Source organism: Macaca fascicularis, chromosome 4 (assembly GCF_037993035.2).
Source record: "Macaca fascicularis isolate 582-1 chromosome 4, T2T-MFA8v1.1".
NCBI lineage: Eukaryota > Metazoa > Chordata > Mammalia > Primates > Cercopithecidae > Macaca > Macaca fascicularis.
The window spans coordinates 121,914,099-121,932,355 of record NC_088378.1 but is presented as its reverse complement, the minus strand read 5'-3'; the positions used below and the strand labels follow the sequence as shown (position 1 = coordinate 121,932,355).

Below are 18,257 nucleotides of genomic sequence, written 5' to 3'. Positions count from 1 at the left end.
CAAACTATCGCAAGGACAAAAAAACAAACACCGCACGTTCTCACTCACAGGTGGGAATTGAACAATGAGAACCCTTGGACACAGGAAAAGGAACATCATACATTGGGACCTGTTGTGGGGTGGGAGGAGGGGGGAGGGATAGCATTAGGAGATATACTTAATGTAAATGATGAGTTAATGGGTGTAGCACACCAACATGGCACACGTATACATATGTAACAAGCCTGCACATTGTGCACATGCACCCTAGAACTTAAAGTATAATAAAAAAAGAACAACAAGGAGAAAAGAATATCACAAATATAGCTTTTGGCTTTGGAAAAAAAAGGAGAAGAAATATAGGGAGCTCTGAGAGAAAATGGTGGGAGTTTCTCTAGATTATATGCTCAAAATAATCTGTTGATGAAATGATGTTTAATGTGAAGTAGCAATTCTAGCAAATAATACAGTGATCATTCTTCCGAACAGAGCAATAGCAAACACAAACACCATAAGGTAAAAATGATCTTGAGGAATTTGAGGTAATTTAATGGGCTCATCCTACTGGAGCAGAGGAAATGAGGGAGGGTAGAATGAAGTGAGATTGGAGAGGCAAATATAAAAAAGATTATTCAGCTTCTTGCAGATCAGTTTAAGATCATGAATATTATACTAATTACTTCTGAAGCCTATTGAAAGGTTTTGAATGGAGATTAATTAGGAAATTTATTGCGTAAGAGATTAAGAGATGCAGCCAAAAATATCATCTAGGAGCTGCCTTGGTGGTCCTGCACCTTCCTGTTTTCCTTTGCCTCATGACTACTTAGATCCTTGAAATTTTTACTGAAGTTTGATACTGAGTAAACAAGTCCATCTGATATGACAACCTAATCATTGATATTACCGGAAAGGACAAAATCAAACATATAGCACTGGGATAAAGGAACTGAAGGTTAAGAGTAAAAGTCTAGGAAAGAATAACTAGATAATCTGAAGAAAAGCTATGATGTGTCATAGAGTCAAGAAAAAAATTCTTGTATTTATTTTCAAAATACTTTTTATTTTTCATTGTTTTCTTAGATTTACTGAAAATTTGGTAAGATAATACAGAGAATTCCCAGATAGCCCTCACCCAGTTTCAGTTTCTCTAATGTTATCATCTTACATTACCCTGCTATATTTATCAAGATTAAGAAATCAACACTACTGTTAAAAATACTCCAGATTCTATTCAGACTTCATCAGCTTTTCATTACTGATCTTTTTCTTTTCCAGGATCTGATCCAAGAAAGCACATTGCATTTGGCTCCCATGTCTCCTTAGTCTCATGTGGTCTGTGATTGTTTCTCAGGATTTTCTTATTTTCCATGATTTTTACAGTTTTGAGGAATACTCTAAAATACCCCAGGGATATTTTGTAGAATGTCCTTCAGCTTGAATTTGCTGTATGTTTTAGCTCATAATTAGATTGGGATTACGAATTTTTAGAAAGATTACATAGAACAAATCCACATGACTTATCACTGGTGACGTTAATGTTGATCACTTGGTGAAGAAGGCATTTGTCATTTTTCTCCCCTGTAAAGTTACTATGTTTCCCTTTCCATATTCCACTCTTTGGAAATGAGTCACTAATTTTAGTGAAGACTCACAAGGTGGGGGACTGAGTGCTACCTCCTTGAGTGGAGGGTATTTACCTGTATTATCTTGGATCCTTTTTTAAGGAAGGTTTGTCAAAGAGAAGAGAGGTTTAAAAATGAAGGTGTGATCATATTCTACTGTAAAATTTATGCAGATAAACAAAGGATTATACTGATTTTGGCAATTTAAAAGTCAGGGTTGTTTTAGGAGGAACAGCTTCAACTCAGTTGTGAGGATGCCAGTCAGATGATTCTAAAGAAGGGTGAAAGAGTGAAAGGAATTAAGACAGCATATGGGAGAACGTCTTTGAAGATGCTTAGCCTTAGAGTGGAGCTAGGAAAGGCAACTACAGCCAAGGACTCATGTGAAAATTATATTATTCTTTTTGTACATTTTGTTCTAGGAACATAATTCTCACTTTCAATCCAGGGTTTTACTGAACTTAGTCATGTGAGAATACCACTTTCAAAATTTTCACCCTAATTAAATTCAGTAAATTTAAATCGCAAAGTTTATATATAAAAATCCAAAGTTGTTGTTATAGATTTTGTTACTTTTAAACCATTTGTATGAAAAAGATTTTTGTAAAATAAAAAGCAGATCCAGAAGAAAAAGATTTGGAATCAAATGTGTATCAAACATGCCTACAATTTCTCAGCTAGTATATGCTAAATCTAAGTAGATGCCGAATCTAAGTAGATAATCTGACTCCTCTCTACATAACGCTACTCGGTGTGTACTGCGAATTTAATAAATGCTGTTTGAGCAATTGCAGGAGGCCTTGCAACTATCCCTGACAAACGGATATTGACAGGAATATGTGCGCTTCAAATTTTCACAGTTACTATAGAGATCTTCATACTTGCAACCATTGGCTGGAATAAAAACAAAGAAACCGGTCACTTCATTATCATTTTCTTCCATAACAACAACACATACAATACATTCTATATGAACGGAGAGTACGGAAGTGAGCAAACAAACTGGCATTGTTACCCTAAGATGGCCATTCTATATCTTGAGGGACACACACAAGGTCTCTTAGGTAAACACACAGATTCATTTTTAAATTCGAGCTTTTGGAAATGTTTCTAAGATGAACTGACATATTTTCCTCACTCAGCGAGTGAGCAGAGTAAAATTAATTTAAATGGATTTCTCTAGAACTGTGATATCCAAAATGGTAGATACTTGTCATGTGGTTGTTTAAACTTAAATTAATAAAAATTAAATAAAATTAAAATTTCAGGTCTTTCCTCAACACCACCAGTTATATCACGTGCTCAGTAGCCATGTGTCTAAGGGCGACTTTATAGGAAAGTGAAAATATTGAACATCTTCATCATTGTAGAAAGTCATTGAACACAGTTCTAGACTCTAGTGCCACCAGTCTTTCTCTCAGGTCTAAGTAATTATTATAGGAAGATGTCAATGTATAATGTAAAAGGTGGAGAGACTGTCATTATGATTATTGGACATTTCTACTTGAATGTCCTTCAGTGGCCACAAACTCAACAAATCTCAAACTAAATTCATCATCCTGTCTACAAGCTTGACATTTCTTTGTTATTTCCCAACAATTCTTCATTTGGTTCACCCAGTTTCAGAGAAATGGCACTCCCAACTATTAAACAATTCAAGCCAGGAGCCAGGAATCAACTGAAACTTGTTTCTATTTTTTTTTTGTAATCAATATTCAACAATACGAGGTAACAACAACTGACTATTCTCCTTTCTTCCTATTTTTCATACCTGTCTATTTTTTTCATTCATTTTGCACTAATGCAGTAAAGATACTCATTTGTTTTTGAGTGTGTGTTTTTCCAACAGTCTCCTAGCTGATTTTCATCCAATTGCTTCTTCCTACTACTGTCAGGAGCTCCTTAGAAAACACAGTTCAGATCTTATCATTCTTCTGTTTAAAATTTTTCAGTTGGCTGATCATTACTAATAAGATAAATTTCAAGCTTCTTAGAAAACAGCATTTGGCAGTGCTGGAAATATTTGGATTTTTCTTTTTTAGTTGATTTATAGCTTTGGTATTATCAATATTCTGAATTATTGCTATACAATTCAGTCAGAAAAAAATGTTACAATTCAGTCAGGTGAATGCATTTGAAAGGTAAAAATCTCAACGAATGGGTCGACTGCATTGTCAGTAATAATTTTAGTAATACATCCTAGTTAAACAAACATATCAACTCTTTGTATTTTTATTTATAAAAGCATAAAATGAAATTGTATGAGATATATATTTATTTGACTTCTTTTTGCTAAAATATTTTTGAGGCTTCTGTGAGTTAATACTACATACGGATTTGATTTTGACTTTAAAAATGCATATAAAAATTATTAGCAAGCGGAAGTGCAAGTGATTATTATATTAAACTTGATGACTCTAACTACACTATGGCAAATATGAGGAAGTTAGTATGATAAATTCATTAGCATATGAGAAATGGCAGTATTTGGAGGCCCTGTCTAGATTGAGCCATATTCTATGGTCTCATACTCTTAGACGTCTATTTGTTTTTCTTTTTTAAAATATGCCGTATTTTGTATAATGATATAAAGTTTTATGAGGAGAAACTTCATATTTAATTATAATGTGTCATTTTCACAGACACATTTTCATATATGCCAATATATAAAATGGATGGTAAATGTTTCATCAGGTTACATATGATAACAGGTCAAATTTTACATTGCAAATAATACATAGATACTGAACAGTGTAAAATGTTCACTTAAAAACACTCCGTAAGGCTGGGTGTGATGGCTCACACCTGTAATCCCAGTACTTTGGGTGGCTGAGGTGGGCAGATCGCTTGATGGCCAGAAGTTCTGAGACCAGTGTGGCCAACATGGCAAAATCTTGTCTCTACAAAAAGTACAAAATTAGCCAGGTGTGCTGGCACGTGCCTGTAGTCCCACCTACTCAGGAGGCTGAGGCATTAGAATCACTTGATCCCTGCAAGCGGAGGATGCAGTGAGTTGAGATGGCGCAACTGCACTCCAGCCTGGGTGACAGAGCCAGACAGATTTTTTTTTTTTGTCCTTTGCATGAAAGCATTGCTTAAGTTGGTTGTCTTCAGAGTTCCCAATTCTTAGAAGAAATGTCAGATCATTTTATTTTATTATCAAGTTAATCACTTTAAACTTACTGCATAGTCCATCGTCACAGTTATTTGGGCAACTGGCGCAAGGTGCTCCTTGTTCATAAGGGACATATAGTCTGTTAACCCAATTACCACTGAAATTTGAAATAAAAAATGTCAAATATTTTTCATTTTTCTGTTTAGTTTATGTTCCAAAGTTAGTATCAGTCACCAAATATACATGGGTATTTATTAAATGTTTTTAATTATGTCAAATAATTAAAAATATAATATTCTCAGAGGATATTCAGACAATAATGCAAATTAAGAGAATAATTCACACATTCATTCACTTTCCTGACCATAGTCTCTCAACCTGAGAAACTGAAACAGGATAATTAAAGTCTAAAGGTTTTAGAGCGTATTTCGATATGGCAACACACTTCATCTCCCAATAGACTTGGTCAAATTGCTAAGATGATGTACCACAAGGTTCTGGCAAGGGTTAAAACATATCCCCTAGGGAGATAATAAAAGTTCCTGAAGCACAGAAGGTTGCAATATGAAAAATAACATTTAATGTTAAATGTAGCTTATAATTAAAAATAAAAAATACCATAATTTCTATAATATGAAGAAGGGTAAGTACAGTTTCAGCATAAATTTTGGCTTTTAGGTGGGGTGGTGATTTTCACATGGTTTTTGCTGTATGTTTGTGAAAGGGTACTGTGCTCAGGAAGGTTTGGGAATGTCTACAGGTGGTGTGTATGAGATGTTTATGTTTGCCAAGAATGGGAATGTTAGGGGAAAAAAAGATTTAATTAATATTAATCTCCTCTGTGTGTTCATCTTACAGTGACTAGCCTGTACCTCAATGATGATTATTTTCCTATCGGTAATTATCATCTGAAAATACAAGAAAGCCAAAGTCTTAATTGCACTAAGTAGGTTAACAGTCCAAGTCAATGTAGCTGAATCTCAGCCTTCCTTCACAGAATATAACGGTAGGTGTGTGAGCACTTAAAAAAATGTGAAATAGACATCAAAGTGTTCTGGAAGTTCTCTTTTTCCTGCTTTCTCTCATTACTACTTCCAACTCTCACTCAGATGCAGACTCAAGATGCTCTCCTCTCATGACCAGGCATTTGGGGGCAGTCTCCCAGGGTCTTTCAATTTTCTGCATTAACAATGATAATTCTTTGCTGAAAAATGACCTTACAGGTCATATTTCTCAAACTGGAATCCTACATCACCTGGGATATCTACAGCCTCAAAATAAGTCATGCAGAAAGCTGAGTTTGGGGAAAGCCCCTCCCACTAGTGGTGAACAATTTCAAATATTAAAAGGAAATTAAAGCTAATAGATATGTTGTGAATATATCTTCAATATATCCACAGATTTTTTCTGTGTGAGTAAGTGAAATATATTGCTTGAGAAAAAAAGTGGACTTTCTTCAGGAAACCCAAGATAATTAAGAAATTATGATCTTAACGGTTCCATGAAATGTTTTTGTGGTAAATTCCAAGAAGCAAAAATTTAAGATATTATCTTTTCTTGGCTATTTGAAACATATTGGGGATCTCTTGAAAAGTCTTTGAGGTCCAAGATTTAATCATTTCTTAATGTATAATGTGAAATTTTCTGATAAGCATGAGTAAGAGCATTTGAGCAGAAAGGACTGATATTACTAAAATGGGTCTTTACTCATTTGTTTGTCACCTTACTTTATCCCTGGACTAATTGTCAAGCTTTCAGTTTCTCGTATGTAAACTTAGCATGAACTGATAAAATTATATTTAGACAACTACACACTACCTGTACTCATGAAGTAACCATGAGCATAGGAAAAGGCAATTGAGCGAGGAGATAAATTATTTTAGGCATGAGGAAAGACAGCTCCCTGTTCAATAACACTTGGAACTGGAACTGAAAACTTGATCTTTCTGCGAAGTAGATTGAATGTGTCTCAACTTTAGAAAATATTTCTAAAGATTAATCTCCTTCACCTTTACTGAAATATGCTTTTTGGTTTGTTTTTATATTAAATATTAAATCGTATTTAGCATTATTGACAATAAACTCTAAAATATATACTTACGTAGGACAATATTGGCAAACATAGTAGTATTTGAGAACTGCTTGATTGGGACAGTAGGCAATTCCACATCCAACGAGGTAGGAAGAGTACCAAACAACCTATAAACCCATAAGTGAACATACGAGAGCACATTAGAGAAGAAGGAAATACCGAAAAACAAGTAGTAGGAAATACAAAATGGAGAAGAATATTACCGACATATTTTGCCTATACCTTATGGCTATATTTAGTTAAATTATTGAATCAAACTAAAAGACTTTTAAAATATTACATTTCCATGTACATTCCTTTTTGAGACTGTTAGACAAAGATTATGTTTCCCTACCATGATCCTGCAGACTATTGAAAAATGACAGCTCACAGCTGAAATATTCACCAAATGCCAGACTATTCTATATTCACTTGAAAATTTCCCCCAAATTCAACTTGGAATCAGTCAAAATTTGAAGAATCCTTTTTTTAGGGCACTTGTAAAGGAGGTGGTTTTTCATTTCTTCTCTTTACCTGTGTATAATGTCCAACCACTGCATTGGGAGTCTTTGGCCCTACACCAAAGTCAAAATCCTCGTATTCATCAAACCAGCTTTGGATTGCTTGTGACCATGAATTGGGGGCACTTGACATGTAGAGATTCTCACCACATTTTAGACCTAAGAAGGAACAGACCACTCATGAGGAAAGCAATAAAGCATGCAATGGCAAAATACACACCCCCCACCCGCCCCCTCCACACAGCAGAATCCCTGTTTTTTAAATACTGTCCCCAATGCCCATCATTAATGAATATCAACTAATACATAAGGAGGGTGCCTCAGATCCTTATCAGCTATAAGCTGAACAGAAGCCAGATTTGCCCAATACTTGAGGTTGGTCTCAACATGCAAAACTTTGAGTAGATGGAGAACCCTTTTTTCTTTAATATCTGCTCTCCCTGGATTCATTTATTTACACATTGAATTCTTCACATGGGTGTGCCTTATGAGCTTTCAGCTTTGTAATGTGAGCTTGCTGAAGGCAAGCATCAATTTAGTAATTCCTCTCCTGCTCTAGTCCGTATTCACCAGAGATTTTCATATATAGGAATCTGAATAAGTGGTTAGAATTATTATTTTGTGTGAATTTTTTAAAAAAAGTCTATGCTCAGTCTTTAAGAGCCCAAACATGAAGAAAATGACACCATAAAAGACAATATTTTCACAGGTTACAGGCCTCCTCTTAGCAAATCAGAACATCACAGGCCACACTTTGCTCAAAAAATAAGGAAAAAAGTGCCTTGCAGCCCAGAAATACTTCAGTGCTTTTTCAAGCCCTGAAATTAATATTTATATGTGGATGGCTTAACATGGGATGTCTACATGCTACTTAAAGAGAGTATAAACTACCTTTGTATAGTTCCTTTAAGAGGGAAAGAAAGAAGCTAAGATTTTAACAATAGATTGGGATTTTCAAGACCATTTCTTTCAATCTTCTGGTGACCATAGTTACCTCCTTTCATAAATTTATTATAGTTTTAATATCAAGGATATAGATAACAATGGCAGTCCTATTTTCAAAACAAGCCAGTTATTTACCACTTGTAAATTTGGCTTGCCTTTACCTATGTTGTTTTTGATAATTCAATAAATACTTTATCTGATAGCTCATCCATATGATATTTTATCTAGTTGTTTTTATATTTATTGATGCATAGGTTATGTCTTGCAGGTCATTTTTATTTTGTCTAATATAGTATGCATTGTAAACATCCAGCAAATACGAAAGACATGGCTTACCATCATCAAAAATTCAAAAGAAAATAGTAAAAGCTAATACTGGTGTTAAATATCTTTTTTTGTAAAATTCAGGAACAGTTTGACAAAATTTAAAATATTTTATAAAAACAAAATTAAGTAGGTTTCAAAACACAAATAGGCTCTATATTATCACTAAAAAGGATACTGATTTAGAAGCCAGAAATTCTAATTCCAGATTTCCTATATATGACATTAATTACCAATCATCATTTTCTTCCAGACTTAGTTTTCTAATCTCTGTAATTGGGAAAGAGATGATCTGTAACCTGCTTTACTCATGAGCTGATTGAGAGGTACAAATGTGATACTGCCTGAGACAGTTTTTGTAAAATTTACGTAAAACCATAAGCTCAGATGGTGCTTCTCAGAGTTATCTCTACATATAGAGATATTCTATCTTGAAAAAGGTAGCATTAGAAGCAATATTTATTTACAAACTTTTCTTAATGCAACATTATAACATGGTTTCTTATTATTTTACTTGTTGATTTATTCAACAAATATTTCCTAATTTACATACTAGTCTTTCGATCCCTTGGGTTACTGTGTCTGTAATTGCACTGGTTTGCCCACTTTTGGGCATTTGCTGCAGCCTCTTTGTTCCATTCCTGAAACAAGGACAGAAAAAAGATATCCACTTAATATCTCAAACCTCACAGGAGCATAAGCCTTATAATCAGGTTATAGGTTGATTTACATCATCACAAAATTTCTGTGCAAGCATCTTCTGATTTGTATAGTAATCAAATATATATTTTTTTGATGTGCCTTTTTCTGCTCCACAAAGAAATATAGGTAATATGCCTACCCTAAGTAATCAAAAAAAATCTAGGTTTATAGCCTAATTATTTATGACAGGACAACAGAAACATAAAGATTTTTAGTAATGATCCTACTCTAAATATTGATAAACATGTGGAGGTGTTGAGATTGCTTTTGCTGACAATGAAGTAATTAGCTGGCTTACTTCACTTCCAGTTCTTTTTCCCCCCCACCCCTTCACTGAATATGTTTGGGAGACATGTGGCCTTTGGTACAAGGCCCAGAAAAGTAGATTGTTATTTACCCTAAACGGCATTTATCTTAAACGAAAAAGGTCTTTCTGATCTTAGATTAGGACAGATAAGATAAGGAGCAGAAAAGCATAATGGCTTTTCACTGTATGTCCAAAGATTTGGTTTTGATTCTGCTTCCATAATTTAAATAGCCCTATGAATTTGACATTATGCAACCATTATAAAGAGAAGTTAAGAAATTTAGCTCTGCCCATTACACAGCTCAAATGAAATAACAAAATAGAGACAGAACTTTGTAAACCTTGAAGTTATTAAGAGATTTTCATTGCCAGCCGCCTGCTCCTTCCACAGCTTGTTCACACCCCTCTCCTTTGCAATATACCACCTCTTACCATCTTTAGCATGTTGCTGGCAGGTGGAGAGACTGCTCTCCTCAGTTCATTGTGTTTATTTACAATCTCCCTTTGCACTTGTGTTTGGGTGGTTAACAAAGCAGTAAAAGCGGGATCCTAAGGGAAGATAAAATTACAATTATTTTTTAACATTGTTGGAAATTGCGCAGAGTAGTAACTATGTTAGCTTGAGGGAACAAGGACCATTTTAAAAAAGTGTTTGAGCCAATACTAGGTAAACACTGTCAATGACAGCCAAAGCTATGACTTTTTAATGGAAAAGTATTATATGAAAGTTTTCAGATTGGGGATATAATTCATGGCATGACAAACTAAAATCTCCTCTGAGGCCACAAACACCAATTTCTGGGTTAAGAGAGGTCTTAATGTGATTTTTCTAGATATATGAGTGACAACATCTTATAGTGACAAGGGTACATGATAGGAATTATTAAGACATTCACACTCAGGCTGCAGCAAAGAAGTGGTAAGGATTGGGCTATATGATTTACCCTAAGACTTTAGGGGGAATTTCTGCCTGAAATGGTGTCTGGTATTTAGAAAAAATGCCTAGGCTCAGTCTAAGTGCATGTGTAACATGCAATACTCTAATAAAAGAGTTTTATGTATTAGGTAGCAAATTTTATGGGATCACTCAAAAGATAGTTTTACCACATTAAAAAAAGTCTCCAAGGCAATTTGTGGGGTGGAGCAAAGTCATTTAATTAATGAACTTCAATACCCTCATGTGGCTAGGGGCTACCATGTCGATCACCACAGCTTTAAACATAATTATGTTAACTATCTTGAGCTACTAATGAGTACTTTATGATGTACCAGACACTCTAGTCCTTTTCACTTTTGAAGATTGATCTAGTAGCTTGCTATCCCTCATGGTTGCCTGAATTTTTCTGAAGATTTTTGACTTTAACCATACCTTGTCTTCATTTGCTGGGAAGGATGGAAGCAGCCCAGCAACCAGGAACAACAGCACTGGGAATAATGTCATTGCTGGGAAAACAAAACCGGTGGAACAGGGATCTGCATTAAAATGATTAGTACATGAACTGCTGAGTAACATGAGGGTGGGAGAAATGTAACGACTTCCATTATCCCAAATTCATTACTAATGTAACAGAAGACTTGTCACATGGAGTGAGCAGAATGACAGTGGATTCAGCTTTCGAAGTATGCCTCCAACTGGGACTAAAAAGAACAAACCCAAATTCCCTACTGAAGCCCCTGAAGCATGCCTGTAAATGCTAAGGACTTTCTACCTCCTTCTTCTGCAGCTCTGCAGTCTTCTCTGTGTAACTGCTCTCTTTAGGTTCTAGGAGTGGATTCTTCACAGTGACAATTCAGTAGCTTCCAACTGTGATTATTACAGGGATACTACTGCATTAGCCCTTGCTGATTTCCTTAAGTGCTGTCTATACTTTTATAAATATACTTTTATTAACATCTCTTCAAATTACAAGTTAGCCTGTGCCAGTTCTTTTCCATCAGGGATCTGGCTCATATACTTGCCGTTCTTAGAACCCTAGAAAGTCCTCTAAGTGTATGCTTTTCGTGCATACTTTTAAACTACTCTCTTCAACTTTACCTGTGCAGCTAGCATCCTAACTCCTTTCCTCTCAAAACTTTATCTTTAGTACCATGCCTCAAATTTAAAAAGGCAACATTTTTTCCTCTGGAACTTAAACCAAAAAGGTAATAATTTGATTATCACTTTTAAGGGATTACTAACCCTATCTGTATTAATATCCTTAATATGTTCACATTCTTTGTCTCACTAATTCAACTTCTTGGAATCCTACTGAAATTATAAACTATATTGGAAAAGTTTTAAGCATAAAATTTTTATCATGTTATCATTTATAAGGGGTAAAACATTGTAAATTAATTACATGCTTAGTAATAGGGAGCTATAATGTCTAGGTAAATGAGAGTACATCCTCTTATGGCAGTATATTAGACATAAAAACCACTCTATATTTATGGTGGTTTTGTAACCTCAGAGAAAAAGCTTATGCTTCAATGTTAAGTTTAAAAACAAGAAAGCAGAACAAATAATACATGGTAGATCCTTAGCCTTCTGTTTTGGACCGAGTGTTAATAGAAGTAGTGACTCATCCTACAAAAGCTCTTCCTTCTTAGTTATTCACTGATTCCTCCTGAACCTCAGCTCTTGAGGGCTGGGAGTGGGTCTCCCTTAGACTATGAACTCAGCTAACAACAAATCCCCACAAAACTCCCAAAGGAAGAACTTTCCACCCCAAATTGGTCCCCAGCACTAAATTCAGCTTTCCTTTCTGCTAACCAGCACTCTCGCACCCCACCCACTGTGAATCTAAGTATTGGGATGCAGCCTGATACACAATTGCAAAACCCATTTTCATGCTATTAAAGTCAATGTCACAAACCATCCCATCCCAGCACTGCTGCACAATCACCCCACAAATATGGGACTTCGCTGGTATCCATTTGTATCACTTTTTCAAAGATATTTCCAATGTAAGAACAAGAAAATGACAGAAAGAGAGATATACTTTTTGATAACAATTGTGGTTTTACTTTGTCCAATGCATCAATAAATACACTTGAAGCCTGAAAAAAAAAAAAAAAAAAAAAAGGAATCCATGAAAAATGGTAGTGCTAGAATGCAGATCTGGAACTCCAGAACATTTCAAGCTACTAGTGTTACAGACCTTGAAACTCACTCAAAAATAACTTAATCCGGCCCCGCTTCCACCTCTAAATTAATATGTGGATGCTCTAACTCATAGTGTGCTGTATTTAGGGGTGGGCCCTCTAGTGGGCCTCCTTTAGAGTTTGAGAGCAAAAGAGGAAAAGCAGATCCTTATTTTCATTTGTAAGTCAAAGACAATTAGGTATTCTTCTTTCCTTTAGGAGACATTTATCAAATTCCGTACACTCTATTCAGGATAACATGTTACAATATTGGTGCACATGATCAAGTGAACAAGACTTGGTTCTTGCCCTCAGAGTCCTGGTATATCATTGCGGGAGCTTGTCATTCAAGTACCCAGAGTGGGAGCTGGTTGAATTTTCTCATGTGTGCAAAACAGGAGAATAAGATTTTATTTCCTTTTACAGTGATCCATTCCAATGCTTTATGGAGAGAGATGGGGAAGAATCTAGCACAATTCAGGGCTCAGGGAGTAAACAATTCGAATGAGGCAAATATGATAAAGATATATCATCAACAGTAAGACCAATAATGGTGACAGAGGGTCGCTGTAATATTTCACTCCATCCTCACCTCTCCTCCCCAGGGACTACTGTAAATAGCAGGTGCAAGTGGAAAATGATTTGTTTGCAATTCCATTTAGTAGCGTCACATAGAAGGTACTAGAAAGAATTTTTTAAAAATTGCCTCTCCTGTCATTTACTTGCATGAAGCAATTTCTAAATGTATTAGTTATACAGTTTTTTCTGCTATTTCTTGGAGATAAACATTAGATTTCTCTTCATTTCCCTTGAAAGAGTTATTTTGCACTTTGTGTAAGTCACTGAGTCCCACCTTTTATATGGTTTTCTGTTCTATTCTGGTTTTCCTTTTTCAAAGAAATTAATAATTCATCTCAAGTGTGATTAGAGAAAAACCAAGTCCCCAGATTTCAAAGATTTATGATTTCAAATAGTGATGGTTTGCTACTAATTCCAGATCTACAGCAGAGCAAATTGTGTCTTTCTGAAGCATAAATATCTGTAATACAATTAAACTGTAACATACTGTGCCTTCTTCACACTGATGTTAGGACCACTGGTATGTTTGAAACACTCCCTTGGAAAAGGGAGTGTTATATGTTGTCTCAAATGAACTGATATCACTGCATATTGACTGATAACATATATCTACAAAAATTCTATAGGCATATCTCGTCTTAGCAGCCCATTTTGTAGAAATAAGGATTTGCAAATTGGGAAGTAGGACAAATTTGCTTAGTTGATAAGAGAAGAATTAATCAAAAGGTTCATTTATAAAGCAAGCCTTTGGCTTCTATTCTAGGCAGAATATCAAAGTAGGCAAGTTTCTTACTGTCACCCCAAAATTAACTCTGAAAGAATTATAGAAGCAAGAGGGAAACAGGGATTCCAAGAAAATACTGAAAAGATAGTGAGAAAATCTGAGGAGAATAAAGTCTTTCATGACTTCTAGAATGTGTATATGGGTGTGTGTGCGCGTGCGCGTGCGTTGTGTATAATGAATGTGAAGGGGAGGAGAGTGCTGCATCCAACAGCAGTGGTTGGTCTAAAGTAATGCCTGTTAGTTCCCACTCTTGCCTCAAAACAGTCATTGATTCCTCTTTATTTGCAAAATTCTGCAACAACAGAAAAGCGCTTGCTCTAGTGCGATGTGTCAGCAAAGTAGTATCACGGAGCTGTAAGAACCATCCTATGCGGGTCCCGGGCGCGGTGGCTCACGCCTGTAATCCCAGGACTTTGGGAGGCCGAGTCGGGCGGATCACGAGGTCAGGAGATCGAGACCATCCTGGCCAACACGGTGAAACCCCATCTCTAATAAAAATGCAAAAAAATTATCCAGGAGTATCTCTACTAAAAATACAAAAAAATTATCCAGGAGTGGTGGCAGGCGCCTGCAGTCCCAGCTGCTCAGGGGGCTGAGGCAGAAGAATGGTGTGAACCCGGGAGGCAGAGCTTGCAGTGAGCCGAGATCGCGCCACCGCACTCCAGCCTGGGCGATTTAGCGAGACTCCGCCTCAAAAAACGAAAACGAAAAAAAAAAAAAAAAAAAAAGAACCATCCTGTGTGAAGGACTGATGATAATAAGGTCATGCGTGATAGCACTCTCCAGTGCTCTTATAGTCACTTATAGTCACACCTTCTTACTCCCTACTGTTGTATGATTCAAATTAGCTTGGCTGCATCCTCCCAATGCTGTTTCATTCCTGAAATGTAATCTGAGGAGTGGATATAATTCCTTGATGACTCATAAAAGACATAAGAATAATAGTAAATAATACATAAGGCCACTTCATAAATGAATTGCAAGAATCCTAACAAAATATTAACTCACCAATTTCAAAAATATGTTAAAAATATCATGACCAAGTAAAGTTATATGAGGACTGCAAGAATAATTCAAAATTAGAAAATTCATTGGTAAAATTCATCACATTAACAGATTAAAGCAAAGTAATATGACAAAAATACGTCATTAAATTCAATCCCTATATGTAGTATTTTTTTTTTATTTTAAAAGAAAAAATAAAAGAGATCATTAATTTGGTAGGAAGCATATACTGCAAATCTATACCCAATACAATGGTTATTGGAGAAACTCTAGGTGCATTTCATTTAATATTGGGAACAAGAAAAGAATGACTAATACTTTTATTTAACAAAGTACTGGAGAGACCCTAATCAAAGCTGTAAGAAAAGAAAATACATACATATACATGCATATGCATATAATATATACAAGTAACATAACGAATACAATATATAATATATATTTATTACACATAATATATAAATATTAATATATAAATATTTTTATATATTAATTTTTAAATAATTTATATATTAATTTTTAAAATAATTAATTTATATATTTATTTATATGTAATATTTGTAACCTTTGTAAGGGAAGAGGTAAAATTGTTATTGTTTTCAAATGATACGATCATCTATCTGGAGAACACACCAAAATAAACAATTTTGCTAGATGCACTATCAACTTACAAAAATGCCATTTCTATTACTGGAAATACTCAACTAGAATATAAGATTTAAGAAACACTCATAACAGTTAAAAAAATTATACAGTATCTGGGAAACAACAAAAAATTAAAAATTCTTTTTGGAGAAAATTTTAAAACTTTAATAAAGAACATAGTAGAAGTTCTGAATAAATTGAGAGTTTTGTAATGCTTTTAAATGGTACATGTTAAGGTTAAGATATCAATCCTAAACTAACCTAATTGTTTATTTTAATTCCAATACAAATTTTAAGTGGCTTATGAATAACTAAGTAAACCTTTAAAAGAAGAATTGGCTGGGCGCAGTGGCTCACGCCTGTAATCCTAGCACATTGGGAGGCCGAGGCGGGTGAGTTGCCTGAGCTCAAGAGTTCGAGACCACCCTGTGCAATATGGTGAAACCCCGTCTCTACTAAAAATACAAAAGTTAGCCGGGCATGGTGGTGGTGCATGCCTGTAATCCCAGTTACTGGGGAGGCTGAGGCACGAGAATCGCTTGAAACCGGGAGGTGGAGGTTACAGCGAGCCGAGATTGTGCCACTGCACTCCAGCCTGGGAGACAGAGTGAGACTCCATCTCAAATAAATAAATAAACCAATAAAATAAAGAAGAATTAATTGGATTATCTTTTCATATTAGTTATTAAGATAGACTTCAAACCTTTGTTGACAAAATTTAATATTACTGTAGGAACAGATAAATCAATCGATGGAGGTAAATACAAAATTTAAGAGACAGACCAAACATCACAGCATTAAAAAACAAAGGAGGGAGAACAGATTATAGAAATATTTTAAAGGATCATGTGGATTAGAAAAGATGTCAAAAGCATTAATACAAAGGAGTATAATGCATGCACTATAGGTATAAACACATTTATATACTAGTCACAGCACAGAAAAGTATTTGACGCAATATTTTCTTAAAATTTAATAGTTAATCTTTATTCTGATCACTTTCTTTCATCTTATTATGTATCTGTGATACAGAAAGCAGCCTATGCCAATATGCAAAGTTTGCAAAACTGCTATATTTCATCAAGTAAGAAATTTGTAAAGATATCCAAATAAGAATAGCTGTCTTGCATTTCTTGAGAAGCACTTTTTTTTTCAAGGATGAATTCCCTTCCTTTTACTTGAATTCAATAAGTAACATAACTGAAATTCATAGCAATATCAGATTTACATTACTTGAGAATTCTGACGCTCTTCCTTCCAATTCATCCCTGTCTCTTACAAATCAGAAAGCCCAATTTACCTTACAACTCATCAATGTAGGGTAACTCCCACGCTTGAAACTTGTCATCAATTTAATTACTTTTGATCCGCTTTCAGAAGTCTTAGTCATACAGGCAGACACATTCTAGATTTGGTTTTAACTAGCAAAAGAGGCAACACCGGATCTTCTTTGGCTATTGTAAATACTCCGAGAGTTTCCTGGATAGCATTTAGCCACAGGGAAGAAAAGCATTTTACTTTAAAATCTTCTGTCTAGTGGTAAGTAACCCCTTTCATGTTGTCATTAGGTAGTTCTGTGGTCTCCTAATATCTGATTCTTCATAATCACTTCTAATGTGCTACAGAATATAAAACTGTATGTGGAAATTGCTTCCTTAGATGAAATATGCACGATAGATATTATATTTAAATTACCTACATAAACGTGACTGAGTAGATTGACTTTTGACTGGAAAACGTTTATAAGTCTTTTTTTTTTTTTGTACTCTGAGTGCATTTCATGAGGTAAACTGTATTTTATGTTGATGGTCTTTAATAAAATACTTTTTGATCTCGAGATCAGTGCTATAATTTTGTTTTAACCAATTTAAAACTTTTGCTATGGCTTCTCATATAGCTGTATGTTTTAATATTAGTAAAAGTTACTGATGTAAAAGTATGCACACACATATATTCATAGTTTTTCATTTTTCTATTAAAAATAGTTCTAGTACAATTGTTTCCAAAAGTCATAGACATGGGAATTAATTATATTACTTTAGAATGAAAGGTAAAAATTTATTTAAAAATTAAACTGGATAAAAGTGCTTTTGGAATAATAAAGCTGTCTATATATTAGCTTCTCAGCTTAAAATGAATATGTTAAGATGATTACTCTCATTAAAAGTTATCAATAAACTTTGGAAAATCGTAGATAAAATATACTGAATATATCACTTTATCATTGAGAAGGCATAAATGTGTTGTTCACCTTGAAATAAAGGAGTTATCACTTACCAGTGGTTTCCAGAGCAGGATGAAGTATTTATTTCATCTGCTGATAGAAGGAAGGTGGAGAGAGAGAAGGTTAGAGCCATATATATGAAACACCTATTTCCTGTTTTGGCAAATTCTGGTTGTGCAAGTAACTCTAGATCAACAAGGCCTGAAACAGGATTTGTCATACCAATAGTCTCAGATTTCATTGCTGATTTTCTAATCATGATTTTGAAATTATTTGGTGATTCCTCAAATGCCTTTTAAAAGTAAATTGCT

At 34.8% G+C, this 18,257-nt stretch overlaps 1 protein-coding gene across 1 annotated transcript; it reads right to left on the bottom strand.

Moving 5' to 3' along the window:
• Positions 1-1,018: 1,018 nt before the first annotated feature.
• On the bottom strand, positions 1,019-18,055 carry CRISP3 (cysteine rich secretory protein 3). Its single transcript, XM_005552767.5, has 8 exons — positions 18,000-18,055; positions 10,956-11,029; positions 10,019-10,135; positions 9,131-9,218; positions 7,322-7,467; positions 6,818-6,915; positions 4,785-4,873; positions 1,019-2,495 (listed from the first exon to the last, which is right to left on the bottom strand). Exons 2-8 carry the CDS (start codon positions 11,025-11,027, stop codon positions 2,368-2,370), a joined length of 738 nt encoding a protein of 245 aa, XP_005552824.3. The 5' UTR covers positions 11,028-11,029; positions 18,000-18,055; the 3' UTR covers positions 1,019-2,367.
• Between the last annotated feature and the right edge of the window lie 202 nt (positions 18,056-18,257).

Excerpts from the sequence above, each read along its gene's own strand:
- CRISP3 (XM_005552767.5), bottom strand. The coding sequence starts at position 11,027 with ATGACATTATTCCCAGTGCTGTTGTTCCTGGTTGCTGGGCTGCTTCCA. Across the intron at positions 7,468-9,130 it reads CCCAAGGGATCGAAAGACTA|GTCTAAAATGTGGTGAGAAT; the intron begins GTATGTAAATTA and ends GTTCCTTCTTAG. Across the intron at positions 6,916-7,321 it reads TGGTTGGACATTATACACAG|GTTGTTTGGTACTCTTCCTA; the intron begins GTAAAGAGAAGA and ends ATGGGTTTATAG.